Source organism: Martes martes (assembly GCF_963455335.1).
Source record: "Martes martes genome assembly, chromosome: 2".
In the NCBI taxonomy this organism is placed as follows: domain Eukaryota; kingdom Metazoa; phylum Chordata; class Mammalia; order Carnivora; family Mustelidae; genus Martes; species Martes martes.
The window spans coordinates 44,252,058-44,262,818 of record NC_137889.1 but is presented as its reverse complement, the minus strand read 5'-3'; the positions used below and the strand labels follow the sequence as shown (position 1 = coordinate 44,262,818).

At 51.8% G+C, this 10,761-nt stretch overlaps 1 protein-coding gene across 1 annotated transcript; it reads left to right on the top strand.

The window, feature by feature from the left end:
- Positions 1–260: 260 nt before the first annotated feature.
- Positions 261–9,559, top strand: LZTS1 (leucine zipper tumor suppressor 1; the record flags this gene model as incomplete). The annotated part of the gene is made up of 3 exons (XM_080797676.1): positions 261–605; positions 1,882–2,685; positions 5,216–9,559. The coding sequence occupies 3 exons, from the start codon at positions 261–263 to the stop codon at positions 5,885–5,887; spliced, it is 1,821 nt and encodes a 606-aa protein (XP_080653802.1). The 3' UTR covers positions 5,888–9,559.
- Between the last annotated feature and the right edge of the window lie 1,202 nt (positions 9,560–10,761).

Genomic DNA, 10,761 nt, shown 5'->3' with positions numbered 1-10,761 from the left:
TAGAAGAAGCATACATTTCTCTACTACTCAGACCTAGCAGTCAGAACCAACTCCTCCACATCACCATCGAGGACTGTGGAATGACTGGCCCATCTCAAGCTGACTTTTGCCTTCTGTCCCCTTCCAGGTGTACAGCTCTCCCAGGCTCTGTGAGGCTTCTGCTATGACCACAGTTTCTTCGTGTTACCAGGACTGCCCTTTGCTGCCGCAGCCACACCAGATCCCCATCCTACCCTATCTATCCTTGGCCCCAAGTCAGCATGGGTAGCGTCAGTAGCCTCATCTCTGGCCACAGCTTCCACGGCAAGCATTGCCGGGCTTCACGATACAAGTTGGGCAAGTCTTCCCATCTCAAGAAGCTCAATCGGTATTCAGATGGGCTGCTGAGATTTGGCTTCTCCCAGGACTCAGGCCATGGCAAGTCCAGCTCAAAAATGGGAAAGAGTGAAGACTTCTTCTACATCAAGGTCAGCCAGAAAGCCCGGGGCTCCCACCACCCAGATTACACTGCACTGTCTAGTGGGGACATAGGCGGCCAGGCTGGGGTGGAGTTTGGCCAGTCCACCCCACCCAAGCTTATGCCCTTCTCCAATCAGCTAGAAATGGTAAGCAAGGGTCTCTGGAAAGGGTGGGTGGGTGGGAAAACCAATAGAGAGCAAAATGGGAATGAAGAGGATGGAGACAGGGAGGGAAACAGAGGCGTGGTGGTGGGGTGGTGGTGGGGGGGTGAGGACGGAAGTGCTCAGTTACACCACAGAGATCGAAGGCTGGATGAGGGAATTGAAGCCCTGGCCAATCCCCTAATCTGGGAGAGTACCCAAGGGGTGAGCCCTAAGCAAAAAGGGGAAACGAAAGCCTTTTTGAGCTCTACTAGAATGTAACTGGTTGTCAAAACAGGACCAACAGCAGCATTTTCAAGTGCATGGCAAGAGGAGGGAGCTCTGTTATATCTGGAAGAGAGGATGGAGGATCCACTTGGAGAGAATTTGCAGAGAAGCTGCTAGCAGACTTCTGGAGATGGGCCTTTCCCTCACTCCTCCTGTGGTGCAGCAGCTCCTCACTCAAGCTGGGCCTTGGAAGTGTCTTTGGCTGGAAAAGAGCCAAATCTGTTATCTTCGGTTTAGCAAGGATGAGGTTAAAAGAGCCCTACATACTCAGAAATCCTGCCCTTATGCCATCTTAGACTTTCATGCGTCCCACCAGTGGACCTGAAAACAATTTTCCTAGTTAGCCCTCTGCCCCCATCTTGGGGGATCAGTCCATGGCTTTGATATACTAGGAAAAGACCCCCCTAGTTTGCATCAAGCTTTATGTTTTTCAAATTAAAGGGCTTGTAGACTGTAGTGTACTCTCCCAATGAAAATGACAGTTTTCAGAAAAGTATTGTTATTTCAAGTGATTCCCCCCAGCCTTTTGATACTGGTCACAGCCAGTTTTCTCACTCCCGGCCTACTGGAAGGGGCAGTGAAGGTGAAGAAGGGCTTGACCTCTACAGGGACACCTTACTCATCCAGCCCAATGCCCACACCCTACACCACACAGAGACCCAGAGCCAGAGCCCTGGCCCAGGGATCTCAGCAAGTGAACCTAAAAATGCTGTTCATTTTCTCAGGAGGGCTGGGACAAGCTCATGACAGGTTGGCAATTTATAAAGCCAGGTACCTCAGTGATCCTTAAGGATATCTCCTACACACAAAGGAATTTATCCCTCTTGAGAGGGTCTCACCATATTTAGCTGCTTCTTAGCAACAGGCAAGGTTGCCTACGGCTAGGACCAAGAAGGATGCTGTGTGGCTGGCACACATACCCAGGCAAGGGAGGGAAAGTTGAGAGGGGAGTTGAAGGGAGACATGGGATCAATATGGTTGTTTTCCTCACCAGGGCTCAGAGAAGGGTGCAGTGAGGCCCACAGCGTTCAAGCCTGTGCTGCCGCGGTCAGGAGCCATCCTCCACTCATCCCCTGAGAGCTCCAGCCACCAGCTGCACCCTGCCCCTCCAGACAGGCCCAAGGAACAGGAGCCAAAGCCCAGCCTGTGCTCTGGGGCGCTGTCTGACTCCGGCCGGAACTCCATGTCCAGCCTGCCCACACACAGCACCAGCAGCAGCTACCAGTTGGACCCACTGGTTACACCAGTGGGGCCCACCAGCCGTTTTGGGGGCTCAGCCCACAACATCACCCAGGGCATCATCCTCCAGGACAGCAACATGATGAGCCTGAAGGCTTTGTCTTTCTCTGATGGGGGTAGCAAGCTGGGCCACCCAAACAAGGCGGACAAAAGTTCCTCATGTGTCCGTTCCCCCATCTCCACAGACGAGTGTACCATCCAGGAGCTTGAGCAGAAGCTGCTGGAGAGAGAAGGTGAGCTCCAGAAGCTGCAGCGCAGCCTCGAGGAGAAGGAGCTGGCCTCCAGCCAGGCCTACGAAGAGCGGCAGTGGCGCTGCAAGGAGGAGCTGGAGGGCCTGGAGCAGAAGTGCAGCAGCAAGTTGAAGCAAGCCTCCCAGAAGAGCCAGCGCACGCAGCAGGTGCTTCACCTCCAGGTGCTCCAGCTCCAGCAGGAGAAGCGGCAGCTCCGGCAGGAACTTGAGAGCCTCATGAAGGAGCAGGACCTGCTGGAGACCAAGCTCAGGTCCTATGAGAAGGAGAAGACCAGCTTCGCCCCTGCACTGGAAGAGACCCAGTGGGAGGTGAGGCTTTACCATGTAGGCGTGGGTCGGCTGCTTGCTGCCAGTGCCTGTTTCTCCAGGTCCCAGCCCATGGTGTTTGAACACAGGCCGCCTAAGCAAAGTGAGCCAAAGTGCCAGCCTTGCGACCTAAAGAAGGAGCTCCGTGATAAACCATGTTGGGGAATACAATTAGCGTTAGTTTCCTACTCTCTCCTGCCCCAGGGCCTCATGGCCTCTGGAATTGAATTTTCTAAAAGAGTCATTGACTGAGAAGCTGGAACCAGGAGAACAGAGGCCTCGTGGGGCAATCTGAGGGCCGACCCACTTCATCTTGCAGGAGGCTCAAAAGAAGCATAAGTCCTGCTTGAGTCTGAGTTCACACTGGTTCAGGAGACCACAAGAGAGCATGGACTTTGTTATTTTTGAGAGAAGGGACCTCATCCACTAGTAAGAGTGACCTCACTTATGGCAGGTATCACTGACAGAGTGGCTCATTCCTCACAGAGGTGTAGGTGGGGCTTTGATTTGGTGGGCTGCAGTGGAAACATAAAAGCACAAGAGAAGGGCACACAACACCTAGAAATGAGGCTTTGCTGGAAAGCCTCCTTAACCTCTACATCCTGCTCTCCAGAAAGTAGTTTTCCTCACCTGAGGGAACCTCTCAAGGTGGTGGGAGTGGGTGGGAAGGTAGGGCTGTGGACATAGCCACTCCGTCACTCTCCCCAAAGACTCCTACCCTGGAAAGGGACTGAGGAGGCATTGTGTCTGGTTAGATCAGCGCCACCCCCAGGTCCAGCTACCTACATGCACTGGAGCTTTCTGTACTTACTCTAGAAATTAGAATGACAAGTGTCATCAGGATGGATTCCCTCAGAGGAAAAGGATCCCTTCTGTGGCAGAGCTGAATGGGGGACTGGACCGGTGAGAAGGGAATATCACTTGTGTTTGCCAGGTCTTCCAAAGAGGAAAGGATGCTGGCAGTGGGAGCAATGCCTTTTCTCTTTCCCATTGACGCTGGGACAGCAGACCCCACCCGATCCGTTGTTTTTCAGCCAGGGCTCAGGACATTTGGGGCATCTCAGAAATATAAACTAGTCCTGGTGCTAGGCATCCATCCTTGTTTGCCCAATCCCCAACTAAGCTGGGCATTGCTGTGACCTCATTCCCAGACTGTCCAGTCAGACTATATAGCAAAACAATGCATAAAATAAATATAATAACAGATAATACATTACAAACATAGTTAGAATAATAATAGCTTATCAAGTGTTTAAGTGCCAAGCCCTAGAGTCTCCCTTAATTCTTATATAAGCCTATGAAGTAGGTACTATTATTAATCCTTAATTTGGTTAAGGAAACTGAGGAACATAGAGGTTCTAGTAGCAAATAGCTAGTTAAATCACTTGCCGAATGTCACCACGTAACAAGTATCAGTGCCAGGATTTGATCTTAACACTTTGGCTCCGGAGTTAACATTTTTAATCACTACTCTGCAGTACCACAACACTGAAGTAGTGTGTCACCAGGATCAGCCGATCGTATCATACATGATCCAGCCAGGATTCAAAGGCAGGCCCATGCCTCAACCATGACTCTATGTTGTTCCCTCCATGAAACAAATATAGACTTAGTCTTAGAAAGGCCTTCTTGGTCCCACATAAGCATTGTCGGTGGAGCTCTGCATTGCTTCCTAAATGGTACAAGAGAACAAGGGGTTGGGGGTGACTACTGTGAGTGAAGTGAGGAGAAATTAAGGTGACTTCTGGTCTGATCCAAGAATCCATTCTGTGGAGGCCCAGGACAAGACCCTCATTCTGTCCAGCTTTCCCCCAGGCCGGCAGGAGAAAAGTCACTCTTGTGATACAGCCAGCCAAACTGGTCTCGATCTTCTTTTGAGCCACCTATGACCACAAATGGCCAAGACCCTGGAGACTCATCGATCTGAATCAGTGCTTTTGGTTTTGCCTGCTGCTCTTGGCCAACTTTGGAAAAGAAATGAGAATAGTAAGAGTGGAGAGGTGGGGCCAGGGGAGAACATAGTAGCTCTCCATTTGGCAGATCTGAATTTGACACTCTGAGCCAGGCACATTGCTAGTCATTGGAGTGCAGCGGTTAATGATTGAAGACAGTCTTTATCCCAGTAGGGAGGGAGGGCAGCTGGGTGTGCACAGGGGTGAGGTCAGAGGATGTGGGCACAAGCATGAATGATAGAAGTTTGGCAGACATGGAAATCAATATCATTGACGTTGAGTGTGGAAGATGGAGCTACCAGTAGTGATCACGGATTTACACATAGCCATGGCTTTGGGTACAGATTCAGATTTAGACTGTGATTTGGGATTGAGGCGGCATGTGGACAGACCAAGTCAGGCCACAGAATGAAAGAAAGCGCAGAGAGGGGCTCAGCCTTCGTGGGTCACCCAGACCGTCATGCTCTTGAGACTTTGTCAGGACCAGCCTAATTCCTCAGGCAGTTAAGATGTTATTTGCCCCAGGTAAGGACCTCCTACATCTTAACACTTTCTCTTCTCCCCGACCCAACCCTTGGCAGGTGTGCCAGAAGTCCGGTGAGATCTCTCTCCTGAAGCAGCAGCTGAAGGAGTCCCAGACAGAGATCAATGCCAAGACTAGTGAGATTCTCAGTCTGAAGGCGCAGCTGAAGGACACACGGAGCAAACTGGAGGGCATGGAGCTGAAGACTCAGGATTTGGAGAGTGCTCTGCGTACCAAGGGCCTAGAGCTAGAGGTCTGTGAGAATGAGCTACAGCGCAAGAAAAATGAGTCTGAGCTTCTCCGAGAGAAGGTGAACCTGCTGGAGCAGGAGCTTCTGGAGCTCCGGGCCCAGGCTGCCCTGCAGCGAGAGGCTGTGTCTCTGGGGCCAGGACTAGGGCCTGGGCCAGGCACTACGTTCTCTGAGGACATCCCCGCCCTGCAGCGGGAGTTGGAGCGGCTGCGTGCGGAGCTGAAGGAGGAGCGGCAAGGCCACGACCAGATGTCGTCAGGCTTCCAGCATGAGCGGCTGGTGTGGAAGGAGGAGAAAGAGAAGGTGATCCAGTACCAGAAGCAGTTACAGCAGAGCTACCTAGCCATGTACCAGCGGAACCAGCGCCTGGAGAAGGCTCTGCAGCAACTGGCCCGTGGGGACGGTGCAGGGGAGCCCTTTGAAATTGACCTTGAAGGCGCTGACATCCCCTATGAGGACATCATAGCCACTGAGATATGAGGGGCCTGCTGGGAGAGGGAGAGCCAGGGATCTGACCCTGGGAGGCAGGGGTACAGAGCCTGTCAAGGAGGGCTCCTCTCTCTACTCCCCTGCTCAGTAACTCAGACCTCTGTGAGAGGCCTTCTCCAGGGCACAGACCTGGGATTATCCGGGGGAGGGGAGAGGAGAAGGACTGCTACATAACCTTTCTAATCCTTGCCTACATTCCAGCATTTACCATCCCTGCAGCCCACTAGACCTCCAGCTTCCTTAAGAAATGGATTCAAGGATCTCCATCATTTGGTTAAGAGATATCTAAACCTTGCCTTTTGTTCAAAAATACTTAGACCCTCTCCCAGGTGGTAACTGCTGTATTGGCCGATGGCCACCCCAGGACAGAAGCTCCCTTCTTTCTCTTCCCACAACCACTTTTTTGCCCCTGGACACATTGGGATGACTTGAGAGTAGAAAGAACCATCTGTGATCATAAACCTTGGCACTTGACCCGGTCATAACCTGAGCTGTTTTTCTCTGACCTCAGAGCTGTAGGGGTTGGATCTTGGTATGGAGGACCTGGCTTAGCAACATCAGAGCTATCCCAACCCTGGAAAGCCACAAAAAGAAGGGGAAATCTGGGGCATCCCAGGAATGTCTAGACTCAGCAAAGCCCAGAGGGGGTCAGGGGAAAAAGCCACGTAGTAAGGGTCAGACCCTGCTGGGCCCTGCTAACTGGAGGTAAGCAGCCTTTGGACAGCCTTTGACCTCAGTGACCACTCTTTTTAAAGCCATAGACACTGAGGCCCTGTGGTGGGGAGGACTGAAGGCACTGTGACACAGGGAAGGTATGGCTTTCCAAATGTCCCTGGGAGAGACTCCAGATCTCTCCTCATGGGGCTAGAGGTAGGGGTTTCCCCACTTGGTTTAAATTGGCCAGTGGCTACTCTGAACTTATTTTCTTCTCAAGAATCCACCCTTTGCTTGATCCAGGATAACCTATATACAACTAAAATGGTGCAGGGATGATCTGACATTTCCCTCCTTTGCCTGTGGCTCAGTTTATGGGCACACCCTTTCCCCTTTGCAGTTCCAGTCTTAAAGTTGGACAAGACTCCTTTCAGATCAGGAACAATCCCCAGAGTTTGGTGGGCCAGAGTCCCAGACAGGGAGAAGTGACACAAATACAGCCTTATGAACTACCCCAGGGCCACTGGCTAGCCTCCCTCTACCTGGGCCCCACAGGAACTCCCAATTATCAAGAATCCTGGAGCTTCAGTTTGTTGGGGGCTGGGCCAGTGCCTGGGGGAGGCTGGTGTCTCTCTTCTGAAGATGTGCAGAGCTGGGGGAGGAGAGAATGGTGGAGTTCCTCAGTAGCTTGGTTCAGAGAAAGAAAAAAAAATATTTTTTTTTTGGTCTTCTTTTTTTCTTTCTTGTCTTTTCAGAAGCAAGCCAGATCTAGCAGGCAGCCAGAACCGTTCCATGTTCTATTTTTGACTCAAACTACAGCTGTTGTTCTTTCTTAGGACAGCCAAGCCTTGCTGGATTCCTGAGCTTCATGCCTGCTTGCTGAGGGGGGTTCACTGAGGTAGGAGGGATGAGCGAGTCTGGGTATTTAGCAGTCTGAGACCAAAACTCCTGATTCTGCCTCTCTGACCACAGTCCTTGCAGGACCCAGCGTGGGAGTGGGAGCTGCTTCTCATCACCCCCTGCCTTCAGGCTCTGTCTTCTGGTCCCTCGGGTTAAGCAGTGCCTGTGACAGAGGAGCTTTTCTGGAATTTCAAGCCACTGGTCTTAGTCATAGGCCAGATTTAAACCTGAAATGGACAGGCTGAACGCCCCCCTTCTGCCTGGAGGACAGTACCTTCCACTGGGCACAATGCAGACCCTCAAGTCAAAAATGTCCCACTCCCTATGCCATGCTGTGAGAAGGTGGGAGAGGGATAGTAAACTCTCTTTCAACAGAGAAGGCACTTTGAGACCAGGAAACAAAGGAGGTGACTCCACACAGTCTACACAGAGTTTTATTCAGGGTAATTTACTGACGGGAGAATTGGGTAGAAGATGACTTATTCTCCACAAAGTCTGGAACTTAGTGCACAGATTTTATAAAGCTGTGGGACACAGAGAAGGGCATTATAGTGAGATCAAAGGCTTTGCATGCCCCTAATTGACAGCTAACCTTTAATTAGATCTGTGGCACCACCTGTGCCTCAGGAAGAGGGAAGACTATGTCCCAACAGATTCACGGGGGGCCAAAACAAGCCTCCCCCAATCCCAGCTTTGGAAGGCATTTCTAAGGTATGTGTGTATGCTAACCTCCTAGAGGCCCAGAACACAGCCCCAGGAGAGGTCATCCAGCAAACACAGCAAGACTGAGGGCCGAAGATGGAGTCCGTATGGTCAGCACTGCTACACACAGCCCTCACCCCCTCTATTTCCACCAGCCTGTGCCTTGTTTGAATTCTTTTTCCCAGTGAGACTGCTGTGAGATAAAGGGGCTACTGTTCCCTCCCCAGGCTGGAGATACACTACTCCCCACCCCCAAAGAGCAGCCAAAAACCCTGTGCCCTGCCCTGCCTTGCTGAGAAGAGATGGGAGCTAAGCCCAGGGGAGAACACTCAGGGGCAACAACATCTGTGCTCCACCATGGTGTGACCATACCAAGCACTCCACATCCCTGCCTAAGGCCAGGATGCCCCCCCTTGGGTGGCTACCCACTGAAGACCCCAGGGTGGCCCACAGTGGCACCAGAGTGCCACAGTGTCCTGTAACATAGTGACCTTACTGCCATGTGGTTTTTCTTCCCTTCCCTATGGAAAAACATCCTTACTATTCCTGGACCATGCCAAACCCAGCCTCTCCGGAAGGAGGATCTGAACAAGAGAGGCTGAGCAGGGACTGGGAAGTCAGATGATGGGGCTTCAGAGCAGACGGCCTGGCCCAGGGCCAGCCAGCATGAGCTCGTTGCCCTTCGCTCTGAATACTCCTGCTGGCATGCTTGCTCATTCAGTCAGATCAACCTGCTCTGCTCTTCCAAAGGATGCTTGGCCTGAAGATGCTCTGGCTGCCTGCAAAGAGACAGCAGCATCCAGTACCTCCTCACCAAAAAGGGGACTCTGCCTCCAGGCCTTGCAATGACCAGACTCTGGCAGGACACCCCTGGAGGTATGTCTTCTGGCTGCTGTGTCATTCAGGTAACTCCTGCTGGGTGCACTCTGACCCGCATAGGCCCTGAGCTCCATAGGGACTGGGGAGGGTTACCTCTCCCCTGAGAAACACTTGCTGACCCTCTACTCCCTGTCCTGCTCTTGTCCCGGCCCAGCCTGGACCATCTCTTGCTGATGAAGCAGCAGCTTTGTGAGACGACTTTTCCTGTGGGTCCTGAGTTCTCCTAAGCCAGAGCTGCCATGGCAGGAGGCTGTGTACCCTGTACAACAGATGCTTCTTGTGTGATCAGTCTTGTGCTGAGTCTGCAGACAAAGCTGGAACCTCCAGCCGAGGCTGGCTTTGGATAGACCAGCATTTGGAAGAATATGTACATAGTTATTTTTCTCTGGGTTGTTTTTGTTTTTTTGTTTGTTTGTTTGATTTGCTTTTGACAGCTTCATTTTATTTTTGATGCCCCTTTTTGGCCATGTAAACTATTTCTGATAATTTTATGTTTCTATTTATGAATAAAGAATGCCATTTCTCATGCCCTCCAGAGCTACTTTTGTCTCCTCAAGCTACCCTGCTTCTCCAGGCTATGGCATGGCAGCTCCTCCGGGAGCCTCCCTCTGGAACAGGAAAGGTGATGTCTCTCCCTGCCGGTGAAGGAGGTGCAGACAGCTTTGATGAAGGCAGTGTTGGCTGGGGGAAAGCATGGGCCTTGGCATCAGCTAGACTTCCAGGCAGTCTGTACCACTCTTCAACCCTGTGGTTTTTTCCGTGAAGGACCCTACCCCAGTCCCAACCTAAGGCCTCTCCTCCCTCTCTCTCCAATTCCTTGGCCTATTGAAGCCAGGCTCTTTGGCTAGAGACCAGAGTGGCTGTTGTTGTCACTATCTCAGGGCCCCCCAGCTGGGAAGGTGCAGTCACTCTGGTGGCCATCTGTCCAGCCTTCTCCGTGCCAACCTGCCTCGTTCACCTCGACAAGCATTCCCAACTGCTCTGGGCTCAAATCCTACACACAAAGGGCTTCGAATCAGTTGGCAGGAGACAGAAGGGACTTGTAAAAAGGAAATGGAACACATGAGGGATAAATGGCAATGCCTTTGAAGTGGGACAAATCAGGGTCTCTAGGGAAGGTGGCAGGCAAGAAAGGGTCTGGGGGCAATTATGGGACAGAAGAGGAGTGGGCAGAAAGGGAAAGACAGGAACCACAGCCAGGACAGGCATTCACACCAGCCTAGGGCTTTCTGCCTGTCTGTACAGGTGACAGGAGAGGCAGGAGGCCAGAGAGTGGTGGATCTCCAAAGCTCAAGGAAGGTCAGGCAGCTGAGAAGTGACCACGCCAGGACAGGAGCCTGTATTTGTCTAATTCCAAGGTCCAGCACCTGGACAAATGGGTCATATCATCCCTGGAGTAACCCTTCTTGTTCTCTGCCCTAGAACTGGCTCATGGTGGGTAGGTTGTTGCATTGGTGGCTCCCACTGACATATGCCTTCCACTAATCACACTCCTAAGTGGCCCCCTGCCCTTTAGTTTTGGCAGGACCTGAAGCTCATTTTTTTAAAAAATTATTTGAAGTCGGTTGAAGTGATGTTCCACCCGTTCCAGACTAAGCTTATAAGGCAGCCCAAGCTTGGAAGCTTCCAGTTTTATATTCCTGGGGGCCCTGAACTGCCATGTAAAAAGCCCCTCTAGTCTGCTGGAGAGACTGCCATGGAGTGGGAGGGATCCTGTTGTCCCAGCTAGG